This window comes from Cygnus atratus, chromosome 1 (genome assembly GCF_013377495.2).
Source record: "Cygnus atratus isolate AKBS03 ecotype Queensland, Australia chromosome 1, CAtr_DNAZoo_HiC_assembly, whole genome shotgun sequence".
Lineage (NCBI taxonomy): Eukaryota > Metazoa > Chordata > Aves > Anseriformes > Anatidae > Cygnus > Cygnus atratus.
The window spans coordinates 137,334,555-137,348,945 of NC_066362.1; the positions used below are offsets into that span (position 1 = coordinate 137,334,555).

The following is a 14,391-nucleotide window of genomic DNA, read 5'->3' on the forward strand; positions in this document are numbered from 1 at the left end:
TCTACAATATACCTCGCTAAAGCTTTAACTCACACAGCTCTTTCCCAAGAAGATCCCGGATGTCAAAAACACTTTCAAGCAATGGTCCACTGATACTGACCCTGTGCTACTTTATGCCAGGCAAAACCTGCCTGTAGCAAAAGGTATTAACAAAGTAGGTGAATGAGTGAATGCCTGGTATACGTAACAGCCTGCTTCCTGAAGCTCAGCAAAACGAGCAGTAATGAGAAGACAGCTGACCTACAGCTTCCTCCTGCTGGGCTAACAGTTCCGTGTAAAACGATACCTCTGTGACTAGAGCAGTTAGACTAACTTTCACGCATATGCTAAGCACCTCTGTTGAACACCCACCAAAGGTAACTCAGCACTAAGCATATACTAAAACACCATTTAGTTTCCAAATCATTTTGGCTTGCACCACAGCACGTAGCAATGCCACAGGAAGCACTGTGTTACAAAAGACATCCTACACCAAGGACTGCAATGACAATGTATTTAAGCAGGTTTAGGCATCTGCTTGCTTTAAAAATTATTCAAAAAGATTTCTCATCATAAACCTATGAAAAATAAAACTGCACGGTTAAAAAAAAAAAAACACTCTCAAGAGCCTGCTTTGGAAAAAAGGCATCTTCACTTTAGTACGAACTTACCTATGAACTTCTGGACTGATATGTTTTCCTACACTTAATGTATTCTCTATTTCCCTGAATCTTTAGGTTTGTTTTGCATTCCTTAAGAAGCCATTAGATCTTGTTTGCTCTTATTTACTTTCTTTATATACAGAGTTGCACTAATCCCTGTACCTGGAAGTGTTCTGTTTAGTTTTGGTACAGATTTTTAAAAGCTAGATACTCTCAGTACTCACGTTGCTTTCCTTCCTTTTAATACTGGTATTTCCTGATAGTGATGCTATTCATAAGGCAGGTAAAGGTTTGCAGGAACTAGACCAGAGTCTACAAACTGAACCGTATGAAGCCGCTTAGGTATTTCCCTTGCGTTTTTATCTGCACAACTAGAGTTCTGTTGAAGAAGCTATAAAAAGAATTAAGACATCCTCTTGTCTTCTTGAGCAAAATAGGAACTAGTCTGTTTAATCCTAAGGACGATGTGAACACTACTGCAGTGATCCTCATGCGTAACTCCATTTAACATCTTTTCAACTACTTGAGTACAACAGTAGGTTTGACAAATTTTGACATAATCACAAGCTTTTCTTTTGTTTTTTTTTTGTCAACACCACACCAAGTGTTTTGGCATACCTAAACTCACTGCCTTGTGCACTGTAAGGAACAGTTGCCAGCCATTTACTTCGTTTCCAGCAGCAAACGGTAAGAAAGCACAGGGGGTGGAATTCCATTCCTATCTCATCATAATTTTGACCTTTAAACCCTGCGACATATGGCTCGCAGGCACATTTTTACCTTACATTCCTGCCACAATACAGTCCTTTCACTAGCACTGGAAGTGTTACTGATGAGGTTAAAAAAAAAACAAACTTGAAGCAGGAAGGAAGCAAAGCCCTTCTTCTAGTCCTCACACAATGCTATCATGAAAATTTTTGAGTTCAGTTTTCTCATTTTAATAAATATTTGGAGCAGACTTAAGAGACTCACTCATAAAAAGAAAGCTACCTCTTCCACACCAGCATAGTTTATTCTTTTATCTGTCTAAAAGGAATAATTAATCTACATTACTGGATTAATCCCACCTGTAGATTTTCTAAATCACAAATTCCAGTGCAACTGCTTCACCTTTTAGAAGCAACAAAAATCACCAAACAATAAGAAGCTCAGCTAAACAACTGCCAGGCACCTACCTGTCACGTCTGAAACTAAAAGGTTTTCTTCAGATGAAACATTTGGGAAAGGATATTTGGCAAGCTACACTGATTGTCATCATGGCCTACAAGGAAAGCACCTCTTAGAGCTTGACAAAGCAAAAGACCTCGTGCACACTTGCTTGAAGGTGACAAGATGAGGAAAGACCAGGCTACAATGAGCTCAAAGCTGGCAAGACTAGATATCTAAGAAGTTTCACTCTTCGAAACTACACAAAATATGCTCAAATTTAGTAACTTAACTATTTATTTGTATCTGCTCTTTCTCCTTACATATCCCATTCTGTAAACAGTATGAATACATTTGGTTTATAGATCGCCTCAACTGATGACTGAAAACACAGCCTCTGAAGGGGGACGACTTGACATACCCCTGATGAAAGCAGCTCTGGAGAAGCACATCCTCCCCCCCTGCTCTAAGGCAACAAGGAATATGCAATGCCAACAGGTAGACTACAGATAACTTGGTACTTTTCCCTCTCAGCACCTTAAATCTGTCACTGGAGTGAACACACCCACTAAGACTACAAATCTGCCCATTTTTATTCAAACCAGATTCACTTGCACAGTAGCGAACAGGGCACAGAGAAGCTTGTAAGGCCAACCTCCCTGCACATCAGCATAAAGCAACATTTAGAAGATGCTAAACAATACACGAAAGGGAAAGGAAACGAAATGCAGACGTTGGTAACAAGACACAGCCAATCTCCTTTATCTTCCCTCCCACCCTATTTGACACGTTCATTCCCCCACTTATCTGCAGGACACAGATTTAAGGCACAGCGTCCAAATTTACCCCAAAATAAATAAATAAATGAATATATATATATATATATATATAAGCAGCGCCAGGTCTTACTTTTGGCTGGGAAGGCTGCTGGCTGCGTTGGGCTCGGCTATCATTTCCACTACATTATTTCGGCAGCGCTGGCAGCAAGCTGAGGGGGGGCTCCTGAGGAAACTTCACCGCGGCGAGGCTCCGAAACCCGCGTCACACGGCGGTGGGCCGAGCGGGCTGTCAGGAGAAGAGAAGAGGGCGAGATAATTACGGAGCCGCTCCTTAAAGCCCCTCACGGCCGGCCGGGGGAAATTAATTCCGTCAGGGAAGCGGGGGAGGGGGGGGCGGGGGGGAAGCTGCCCGGACCCCCCCCTCCCTCAGGGCCCTTCCGAGGGCGGCGGGCGCGGCCCTGGCGGCTCTGAGGGGACGGAGGAGGAGGAGGAGGAGGAGGAGGAGGAGGAGGAGGAGGAGGAAGGCTCCGGGGACGCGCGCCGCCCCGCTCACCTGCCTGTGAGGGGATGTGGGGGGGGAGGAGCACGGGCACGGGAACGCGCACTCCAACGGTCGATCGCGCGCTCGCGCTGCCGGCTCTCCGCTCCCGCCCGCCGTCAATCACGGCCTCCCCCCGGCCTATCAGCGGCGGGGATCGCTGCCGCCAGGGGGCGGGGCGAGGCGCGCGCTTTGCCCCGCCGCCTCGCGGCTGCCGTAACGGCCGTAACGGTCCCGCCCCGCGCTGAGGGGGGCAGCGCCATGAGGCCCGGCCGCCTGGTGCGGACGGTGCTGCGCTGCTGCTGGGCGGCCACCGCGGCGGTGCCTCCTCCTCCTCGGGGGGCGGCTCTGAGGGGGCCGCTCAGCGCCGCGCTCCGCCTGTGGGCGCCTCAGCGGCCGCCGGGCAGGGGCGAGCCGCCGCGGGCGGGCAGCGGGGGGCGAGGGGCGGGGGGTGACGACGACGACGATGATGATGATGGAGAGGAAGATGAGGAGGAGGAAGAGGAGGATGTGGAGGAGCTGCTGGGCCCCTCGCCGCTCGGCCCGCTGCCCGGCGCGCAGCGGGTGGCGGTGGTGCAGCCGGCGGTCCGCTGGGGGCCGAAGAAGCCGCAGCTCACCACCGGTGGGTGGGCGGGAGGGGGCGGCCCCGATGTCAGCTCTGGTCGTTACTGGGAGCACCCTCAGCCCCGTTATTAGCCCTGATAATTCCTGGGGATACCCCCGGTCCGTTTATTATCCTTGCTTGTTACAACACCTTATCCCTTCACAGAACAAAATCGTTAACTTTTCAGAGTTTGCGTAAGCCTTCCCGTTTTGCAAGTGGGAAAAATTATGAAGGCACCCGTCTGACCAAAAAAAAGTACTTGAGAACAGCAGTGAGCCCTTTCCGTCTGTTTAGGGCCTCCAGATGAAGAGCCTGAAGTCTCAGGAAATGATTTGGGGTGAATGCTGAAATGCCACAGTTACAACAGAAAAATGAGCACTTATGAGGAATGCTATCGATAGGATGAGAAAGAGGATCGTGGTTATAATTAAAAATATATTACCTTTGGACCTCTTTAATACATCAAATGTGTTTTCCTATCTAGAGAAACATGATGAAACTCCTGTGGAAAGAGGATCTTCTGTCTGGCAAATCAAAACTGGATCTACCGATCTGATTTGCCCTTGTAGCCCTCGTGATTTCATGAAATCCTCGTAAATCAGTGCTTTGCCACATAGATGCTTTAAAAAAAATACCAACTAATGAAGCAGATTGAAATCTGTCTTTAGCAAGTCAGAAGCCAGTGTAGGTCCTTGATAAGAGTAGGTACCAGTGGTAAGAAGCAGGGTATGCAGTATTAGTAGTTCTTTACGTATTGCCACAAAACACTGAGGAATTAATCCCGTGGCCTTGTGCTCATCCAAAATAACAGTTTAATCTAAAGCTAGTTAATCATTTTACTTGTTAAGAATAAAGTACAGCATAGAGGCAAAGAGGTGAGTAGTTTATTGACCATCCAATTCAGAATTCAAAATCAAGAACCATAAAAATAATTTGTACTGGCAGAAAGATGCTTTTGTGTAGTAAAATTGCATTGAATAGGAGTTTAATTATTCTGATTCGAGGTAAGGCATTTTGCACCTTATGCTGCTCGTTAAAACAAATGGACCTGTAGAATTTAAGTGTAGCATAGTTGTTCCCCGGTTACACATGTCCTGTAGTTACTGGCAATTTGAGCAGTTGATATTTTTTTTTTCTTTTTCTGTGTGTGTGTGTGTCTCTAAAGCTGAATTACAGATTGCTGAAGCCGTTGCTCTCGTAAATACCCTTCCGAACTGGACTGTTTTAGATAAAATAATTATTCCTACAAAAAATCCTGACAAGAAGTTCGTTTTTGGCAAAGGAAACTTTGATGTTTTGACAGGTAAGGACTGAGGTTTGTCAGGACTGCATCATTCAGAAAGGAAAGCTTCTGCAGCTGAAAACTATTTAAGGATAGCTATAAAAGTTGAAAAGAGGTAAAGGTTTTATTAATCCATCAAATAGGTTTACAGACAAACTTCAAAGATATTTTTCTTGAAGGTAACAAAAACAACACAGAATAGAAAAAACCCATGTTCATTTGAAATGTGTGGGGCACCTTAATCGCTGTTTAAGTGATTGACGTAAAAGAAACTGGCAGCTGTTTTTGATATAGTATGAAATTAGCGTGAATACGGCTGTTCTGTGGACAAAGAATATGATGCCATTTGTTATTTTATGAGCACTGTGCTCAGTGCAAAATGGTTTTGTATTCTGTATATTTTAAAAAGAGAATTGACATTTAACACTGCATTTTGTAACGGTTATCTGTCTTTTAGAAAAGATTAAAAAATTGCCCTATGTGACAGCTGTCTTCTTGAATGTGGAAAGAATATCTTCAATAACAAAGGTAATTTAATACCAAATCATATTCTTTATATCCATATTATTTGGAAGATCTTGATGCTATCAGAAGGAGGGTTGGTTATGACTCTGAATTCGCAAATGATAATATATGAAGCCAGCTGAACTGAGTTTTTCTGAAAGGAAACTTTAATTCCTGTTATATTTGTCCAGCTGATATAAGTGTATCCAGCTGTCATGCATGAAGTTTTCCTGCAGCCTAATAGCCTTTTAGTATAGACTGTGCTTGCGCATTTGCCAATGGCTCTACTTAAAATGTTGGAAAAACTTCTCGGATCTTATTCACAAAAGGGAGGTGATAACATAGCTTTTGTTGTGAAGGAATATCAAGATTTTGGATTACATACATGCACAGGTTTCCATACCTCTATGAATTCTATATGTTTTTTCTATAGTGCTATGTCTGCTGTATTGGATTTTGAATATGAGGTATAAATTCAGAGCAAATCTATATTTTTTTTTTGTATTTTTAAACTTTCATTCCTAATCCTTACAAAGAAAATGTATTTTACAAAGATAGATTGCTTGTGGGCAGAAGCATGCTTCGCTTTTTTTTTAAACGCTTTGGCAGTAAAATAACTGGCATGTGAACTATAGATGCCCTTTGGCATGTTTAGACAAACTGAAATAAATACTTCTTAGCTTTTTTGCATGTGCAGTGTCAAATGGTGTAAAGTGCAAACTCTGCAAGCAAACATCAATGCTTTGCAGGCAGTTTTGAATGTTTTCCCTGGATTATAAAATTATCAGAGGTATATATATCCAATAGTTATCTTGAGCAGTTCAATTTATTGATTAAATGGAAGTTGAAAATGTTTCATATAAACTTTCTTGTTTTTATTCCCTAAATTAAAGTATGAGTTCTTTTAGACCCAGATTTACTAAAAATTTTCATAAATCTAGATCTTAAGTACATTTTAACAGGATATAGATTCAAGAAAGTGTTTGAGAATGTGCATAGAAGACGAGCATTCTGGATTTTAGAGATGGTGAAGGGGAACTACTGCATACTTCAAGTTCTTTGAGTGTCTTTTGGTGAATTAGGGCAGTTTGGGGTGTGGGAAGAGAGGAGTTTATTATTTCATGGAAGGCTGGTTATGGAACAATTTTCCTTTCTTCCTCTCTTGTTTTTTCTTTTAACTTCAATAACTATTTTGCTTTTCCTTTGTTACCCTTATCCTTTCCCATACTAGCATTTCGTAATTATTTTTTGTAAGGCCTTAACCACTGAAATTCTTCATTCTTTTAATGCTGTGAGATGTCCTGTAGGAGCTGTTCTCAGAATCTGTTCGAGGCAATAGAAGGATTCTCATGGAATTCAGTGGGCCTAGATACAAAGTTCTACCTTCTAAATTCTTTTTCACCTTTCTTTCTTGTCAATCAAAAATTTGCTTTTGGGTGCTCATAATCATTACTGTGAGTTCAGGTACCCATCAGCTGACTTTAATGCTGTGTATGAATTGATTGACTGGTATTCTGAATCGGGCAGAAAACATCTAGGTTACTTTGTTTTACATGGCTAAAGAAAGAACTAGAAGATGCCTGGGGAGTGAAAGTCTTTGACAGATACACCGTTGTACTTCACATTTTTCGTTGTAATGCCCGCACTAAGGAAGCAAAACTCCAGATTGCATTGGCTGAAATTCCACTCCTAAGGTACCTCAAACTGTGCAAAGCATGTACTGATCCTTGCATATTTTAATGAAAATTTCTTTACACTAACAATCAGGGTAATGCTATACTGTGGGGAAAAAAAAAAGCCACTGTTTTGGTGTCTCCATACTATGGTCAATGATTGATTAGAGCATAGAAATATTTGCTTTAATGTATGTGCTTTAAAATCCTACAGTACTGACAGGCAAAACCAGAAAGTCGTCAATAGATTTGGTTACAAAATATATTTCTTCTGAAAAGGTCCTGGTTCTTTATAATACGGAAGATGGGTTGCAAGAATGTGTAGGAGTTAGATACGTGTATTTCGTATATAAATAGGTTTAATAAGGAAAGCTATAAACAAGGAAGCTTAAAGGCATTAATTTATATCTGAATTTTCCACATTTCTGTATTACACAGCATAAATATATTTGTGCATGGAAGTTGGTGTGAGTCGCATGGATGTATCAGAGACATTTTTGTCTCTCTAAAGTTTCTGAACAGCCATTACGATTTGCTAAGAGTTGCATGACTTTTCAAACCACAGTCGAAGAGCCGGAAATATCTGAATTTTCTCAATAGGCTTCTCACCATGATCTGGCTTTATTTATACCTGTGTCTTGTAGTGTTGTAGTGTTTTCATCTGTCCTGTTAGAATACCACTACTGCTTCATATTTGCTAGGCGTTTTAAGATAGCTTGATTAAAGAAGATTGATTTTATTTAAATATTATTCCACTGCCAGGTCAAATCTAAAAAATGAGGTGTCCCAGCTAGATCAGCAGAGAGGTGGATCAAGATACATCATGGGCTCAGGTAAAGTCTAAATATTCCCATGAATTAGAGGATTCTTTTTCTCCGTAGCCTTTAAAATAGATTAAATTGCATCTGATTTTATTAGGGGGAGGCTCAGGGGAAAGACAGTTTGTGTTCTGCATCTGATTAATTGAACATGAAAAAATGTGTTGGATGGTAACTTCGGTCATAGCCATAATAAAGTTTTCATGCTCAGTAAGTGGCCACGGACAGAGCGTTTGCTACCACAGGAGTTTATTGTGACCGGACATGGTTATTCTAGAGTGCTTAGCATATGTCTTAATAATTATTTATCACTCTGACTCTATCTTTGGCAAGAATATGCAGTTTTAATTGCTTACGTATAATGTCTTATGCCCTAGTGGTAACTCACTCAGTTTCCAGATAGACAGCATCACTTGTTTTACTATTCTCTTGTAGCCTATTCTGCCAGTTACTCATTTGTATATTTCAGGTGAAACATTCATGGAGACACAGAATCGCCTCTTAAAAGAAAAAGAACTTAAAATTAGGCATGTTCTGGAGAAACTAAGAAGAAAAAGGTCTTTGCTTAGAACTCAGCGCAGAAAACGCGAGTTTCCAATTATCTCAGTAATGGGTTATACAAATTGTGGTAAGCAAAAACTCATGAAATTGTCACACAAAGAAGCTTACCTTGTCTAATTTTTAATTAGAGTCTCTAGCCAGAATCTGATTTTGGTATGAATAGGCTTTATATTTTAATTAGATTTTATAATGAGAATATGTCAGTTAGATTATGGTTAGGAAAGCAAATAATGCTTGTTACAGTAAGATTTTTTTGCAGACATGTTCTGGAGAAATTTCTAGTACTTAATGTGTCAAAAGGATTTTACATCTAGTGCTGAAGACTGTCGTGCTAGTGTCCTTTGTATGTATCTTTATTACTTGATCAGAATGGATAGAGAAAAGTACGTGTGTTTTGAGATCACTAGGAAATGCTGAGGCATAGGAGGAAAATTCAGGAGAGTTGGCAGCTAATCTGAGAAATGTGCTTAAAAAGCACTTTAGCTTTTCATAGATTAATGTATAGTGTTTAGAGAAAATTCTTATGAGAATCTACATAAAACTAAAGTGTTTTTTTTGTAGCTTACACAAGTGAATTCATACACAAGGCATACATTGACTTTGGACTGGACACTTTTCAGATTACATTATTTTAAAACCATTTCATTTTATTATTCAACTTTTTATAAAAAGCGAACTTAACATGCACTAATTTTGATATCTGTTATACTGATACTTTAAAGCTACTTGTAGAGTTGAAGATTCAACAAAACAGCTATAGTACAATTTTGCATACATAATTGAAATACTTTAAGCTAAAGTGCTCAGTATATATTCTAGGTAATGACTATAAATTCTGTGAAATATTTATGAAGAGTTAAGTAAATTTCTCTAGTATCATATTCATGACAGTGCACCTAACAAAAGCATAAAACTGATAAGCTAAATAGTATTAGTGCTTCTTGTGATTGTTGGATTTAACAAGGAAATGTTAAATCATTTTATCTCAGAACAGAAGCACTGAGGAGCATGTAAGTGTGTGCTTCCTAATGTTGCCATGGCAGCATTCTTCAGGTAGTCTTAGAGGTGACGTGTAGGTAGGTCACTTTTCAGGTCAGTTCAGTCTGTGATCATCTTGTTGTTATTCCACAGCACAGCTTCCAGACATGGCCTTAAATCCAATTCTGAGTTATAAAAGTTAAGACTATCTTTGGATTTCATAACGTAATACAGATAACTACTCCCAGGCTAGACGTATATTAGTGAACTAGATATGAAAAGATATGTAGCATCATAAAACTCACCCAAGTCTTGCAAATTAGTATTTCGCTTGAAACAAGCCATTAAAATCTTGTCGTTTTGTTTTCTTTTGTTTTTATTTTAATTAGGAAAAACCACCTTGATCAAAGCCTTGACCGGGGAAGCAGGACTTCAACCCCGAGATCAGCTGTTTGCCACTCTTGATATTACAGCTCATGCTGGCTACCTGCCCTCACGCATGGCAGTTATTTATGTTGACACTATTGGGTTTCTGTCTGATCTTCCGCATAACCTGGTTGAGTCCTTTTCAGCTACCTTAGAAGAAGTTGCTTACTCAGTAAGTAGTTGACTAAAAAAATTGAGAAATTGACTTAATTTTCTCCTAGATAGTCTTCATCCCTCCAGAAATGGGGAACTTAACTGGCATGCTGTTCTTAGTGAAGTACCTGACTGACTGTAGTGGTCTTCTAATATAATAACTATCAGGTAAATATCATATAATAAAACAATTTTCTGATACTTTATGCAGAATATATAAGTATGAATAGATTTCAGAAAGGATTTATTCAGAGTATACATCTCCTTTTCCATGTGGTTTAAACCAGATAAATCAATTTTTTTTCTTGTTAAATATATGAAAATCTAGACGGTGCATTGGAATATGTTGAGGTTCTCTTTCTTGAGAGAAAAAAATTGAACTACAACCTTCAGAATGGTCTGGTTTTGACTTAAAGTTCCCTGTAGCTCTAAAAATGGGTAATTGTGATGTGATGCAGGCAGCATGTAATAAATGTTAGTGTACTTTTCCTATCGTATTCTCATTAGTTGCCTGTTACAGCAAAGTTTAAAGTTGCATATTGTCCAGTTCTGAGATGAACAGGTCCGCGCTATGCTGGGTGATGAAGGGCTCAGAGGGTCGCAGTGAGCAGGCTATGTCTGTCTGGTGATCAGTCACTAGTAGGGTTCCTCAGGGCTCATTCCTACAGCCAGTCCCGTTCAACATTTTTATCAGTGAGTAGGATGCAGGAGTGGAGTGCACCCTCACGAAATTTGCTATGATACTGAACTGGGAGGTGCTGTTGACTCTCTTGAGGGATGAGAGGTTTTGCAGAGGGATCTCAATGGGTTGTAACATCAGGCAGTCAGCAGTAACATGAAATTCAACAAACATTAATGCCAAGTGCTGCAGCTGGGACGGGCACGGGTACAGACTGGGAGATGAGTGGCTGGAGGGCTGTTCTGCAGAAAAGGACTTGGGTGTGCTGGTCAACAGCAGGCTCAGCATGAGCCAGCAGCATGCCCTGGCAGCCGGGAGGGCACTTTGGGGTGCCTCTTATGCATTTTGGGGTGCATTAAACACAGCACAGCCAGCTGGTCAAAAGAGGTGGTTCTCCCACTGGATTTATCACAGGTGTGGCCTCACCTTGAATACTGTGTGCAGTTCTGGGCTCCACAACACAAAAAGGATGTTAAGGTACTTGAAAACATCCAGAAGAGGGCAGCAAAGTTGGTAGAAGGGTTGGAAGGCACGTCCTGTGAGGAGGCTGAGGACACCTGGGCTGCCCAGCCTGGAGAAGGGAGGCCAAGAGGCGACCTCAGCGCTCTCTGCAGCGTCCTGAGGAGGGGAAGCGCAGAGGGAGGTGCTGGTCTCTGCTCCCTGGGCACCGGTGACAGGACGCATGGGAACGGCACAGAGCTGTGCTGGGGGGGTCAGGCTGGGATTAGGGAAATTTCTCTACCATGAGGGTTGTCAAACCCTGGAACAGGCTTCCTAGAGAGGTGGTTGCTGCCCCTGCCTGTCAGTGTTCAAGAGGCATTTGGACAATGCCTTCATTACTGTGCTTTAACTTCTGGTTAGCCCTGAAGTGGTCAGGCAGTTGGGCTTTATCATCTTTGTAGGTCCCTTCCACCTGAACTATTCTATTCTATCTAGATGGAGATTTAAAACAAAATCTGTATCCTCAAAGGTAATGAAATTCCATGGATGTCTGAATACTTCAGAGGATTGGTTTTTTAACTGTGTAATAGTAGGAATTTCAAAAGTTGGCTGCAGCTATCATGTGTTTTTTTTTTTATTTATTTTTTATTTTGAAGTCTTAAGGCAAGAAATTTACTTTTCACTACAATTTTCAGAAGTTTGAAGCATTATTTTGAGCAAAGATGCTGAAATACTTTGAATGCAAATGCTGTTTGGTTACTTGTTTTTTTTTTTTCACGGCAAATACTTGGCTTAGATTTGCAACCTACCTAACCATGTATGTACTTGAAACTGGTAACTTTTGTATAAAGCTTTCTAAGTGAAGCACCAGTAATAGTATCTCAGGAGCTAGGGATAACAAGAGTCTTCTGCATTTTGAATACAGAATTAAAATTTACATGCATTTTTTTCCACAGTCGAAATGTTCTTTCAGTTATTACTCTTGTAAAACGTTTTTAGAATTCATATTTTTTCTTCTCCGATATTTTTGAAGCGGTTTTTACACAGCCTTGGCATTAAAAATTATATCATTTATTATTTGAAATCTGTGAATTCTGTAACTAGCTTGATTGACAGAGCTTGTTTTGGGGTTGTTGGCAGCAATTCATGTTCTCTGTGGAGTGAGACTAAGCTGCCACAGATTTTCTTTCATCTTTGAATAAAAACCAGTATTGATTTAATACTGTTGCGGTAGGTCATTTTACAGTGTTAACCTGCCAGGTTATTGTCTAATGGATAGGAAAGCAACTCGTATGAAATAGAAATGCAAAAATGGTATAAAATCTCTACAACCTGGTAACTGAATGTTCCATTAAGTAACTGTCTTGTATATTGGTGCTTGTTAGGATCTGATAGTTCACGTGAGGGACATCACTCATCCAGAAACCGTCCTCCAGAAAGCAAGCGTTCTCTCAGTTCTGAAGAACCTCAATCTTCCAAGCCATTTATTGGAATCAATGGTAGAAGTTCATAACAAAGTGGATTTGATAGAAAGGTGAGCAGGAGATGCCAAGTGTACTTACACATTACTTATGTTTTGGAAGCTCTTCAGTTCTAGAAAAGAGCTTCCACACTTCTGAATACATTTAATAGTGTTTCTCAGTCTTCTACATATGTAACCATGGTCTTAAAAAATTAATTCATTATCTTTAAATATCAAAAGAAATCACCTGAGTCATACAAGTAGTCTCTGTAGGAAGATACCAGTATAAAATAATGCAGTTAAATTGTCTGTGCTTGGAATATTTTCACAATCTAATCTTTGTAAACAAGCGTGCTGGCAATTATTACTTTTCAGGTATGAACCCACTGAAGAAAATGCTTTACCCATTTCTGCTCTACATGGGCATGGGTTAGAAGAGCTGAAAGAAGAAATAGAGAAAAAAATTTTGAAAGTAACAGGGAAGAAGATTCTGACAATTACAGTCAACTTACAGGGACCTCAGCTAAGGTAAACAACTCTGAATTTTATGAAGGACTTGGACAACTATGAAATTCTTAATATTGCAAAACTTATTTGCCAAAACATACGATACTGATTTTAATCTGTGTTAAGAATTACAGGGATATTTGCAAACGTTTTATGACCTATTGAAAAACGATCAAATATCACCAGTAGATACCATACAGCATGCTTCTCAAAGTGACCTTCACAGAGTTCTGTGTTAGTACAAAAAGATAAATTTCCTGAAAGACCATTCCACTGGTCCCGGAGCCAGATTTAAAAAAAAAAAAAAAAAAAAAGAGAGAGAGAGATCTGAAACAATCATGAAAACACCCTACACCCTGTTTCCAAACAGAAAGTAGCAAACAAAAAGTTAAGTGAAGCACTTCATCTTTTGAAGTGTTAAATTACCTAGATGCAAACATTCAGATCTAAACCAAGGATCATACTTTATGCACTCTGGACTGCCTTTAAGATGCTAATACACTTTTTACTTTTACAGTTGGCTCTATAAAGAAGCAACAGTTCAGGAAGTAGAAGTCATGCCTGAAGATGGCACGGCCATGGTGAAGGTGATAATCAGCAACTCTGCTTTTGGCAAATACAGAAACCTCTTTCCCAGCAGTACTATTTTTATACCATGAAACTCCATCCTTTTCTAGAAAAAGAAACTGATCTCATTAAGAGAATGTAAAATGAAGTTACTGGCCCATTAGCCTGGATGTGGAAGAGTATATTTCTTAACCAGTTGATGTTCTTGACACATCGTAGAAGTGGACAGTGTTTCAGAAAATGCTGGAAACAGTAAGAGCTTTGAATTTTATTCTGGCAGCAACTGCAAGAACAGCACTAAATTTTACACTGGAATGGTTGTTGGCTACAGGCTCTGGGCCTCAAACACGTGGGAATCACTGGATGACGTTTAATTTAACCTTTGGAAAAGTACTGAGCTTCTTAAATCATAAAAATACTTTTTTTTTAACCCCGTTTTTCAGAATAAGGTATGTTCATGTGTTCTGCTTGTACATGTATTTACTTAAAATAAATGCCATGATTTATTGCAGTGAAGCAGAAAACATTGATTTGTATATTTAAGCAATGAATAAAGTTACCTGTGAACATCTTTCACACAATAATGTTCTTGCACATGGTAATCTATCCACAATACCTACTACTGTATCAAT

At 40.1% G+C, this 14,391-nt stretch overlaps 2 protein-coding genes across 4 annotated transcripts in view; one reads left to right on the forward strand and one right to left on the reverse strand.

The window, feature by feature from the left end:
- The window catches only part of LOC118253587 (cohesin subunit SA-2-like), a 63,002-nt gene extending 59,772 nt beyond the window's left edge, over positions 1 to 3,230 (reverse strand). For both annotated transcript variants that reach the window (XM_035558095.2, XM_035558096.2), the window contains exons 1-2: positions 3,120 to 3,230; positions 2,697 to 2,852 (exon numbers count right to left, since the gene is read on the reverse strand). In XM_035558095.2, the coding sequence (XP_035413988.1) occupies positions 2,697 to 2,740 (44 nt within the window). In that variant the 5' untranslated portion in view covers positions 2,741 to 2,852; positions 3,120 to 3,230. The remainder of the gene's footprint in view (positions 1 to 2,696; positions 2,853 to 3,119) is intronic.
- A 59-nt stretch (positions 3,231 to 3,289) lies between these two features.
- On the forward strand, positions 3,290 to 14,299 carry GTPBP6 (GTP binding protein 6 (putative)). 2 transcript variants are annotated; one of them, XM_035558093.2, is made up of 10 exons: positions 3,290 to 3,726; positions 4,874 to 5,011; positions 5,448 to 5,518; positions 7,058 to 7,188; positions 7,930 to 8,000; positions 8,455 to 8,613; positions 9,914 to 10,122; positions 12,609 to 12,757; positions 13,061 to 13,213; positions 13,710 to 14,299. In XM_035558093.2, the coding sequence occupies exons 1-10, from the start codon at positions 3,366 to 3,368 to the stop codon at positions 13,849 to 13,851; spliced, it is 1,584 nt and encodes a 527-aa protein (XP_035413986.1). In that variant the 5' UTR covers positions 3,290 to 3,365; the 3' UTR covers positions 13,852 to 14,299. The 2 variants fall into 2 exon arrangements, with proteins under 2 accessions (XP_035413986.1, XP_050566201.1); XM_050710244.1 differs by having other exon boundaries at positions 3,491 to 3,726; positions 4,885 to 5,011.
- The last annotated feature ends 92 nt before the right edge of the window (positions 14,300 to 14,391 follow it).

Excerpts from the sequence above, each read along its gene's own strand:
- GTPBP6 (XM_035558093.2), top strand. The coding sequence starts at position 3,366 with ATGAGGCCCGGCCGCCTGGTGCGGACGGTGCTGCGCTGCTGCTGGGCG. Across the intron at positions 3,727-4,873 it reads GAAGCCGCAGCTCACCACCG|CTGAATTACAGATTGCTGAA; the intron begins GTGGGTGGGCGG and ends GTGTCTCTAAAG. Across the intron at positions 5,519-7,057 it reads GAATATCTTCAATAACAAAG|AAAGAACTAGAAGATGCCTG; the intron begins GTAATTTAATAC and ends ACATGGCTAAAG.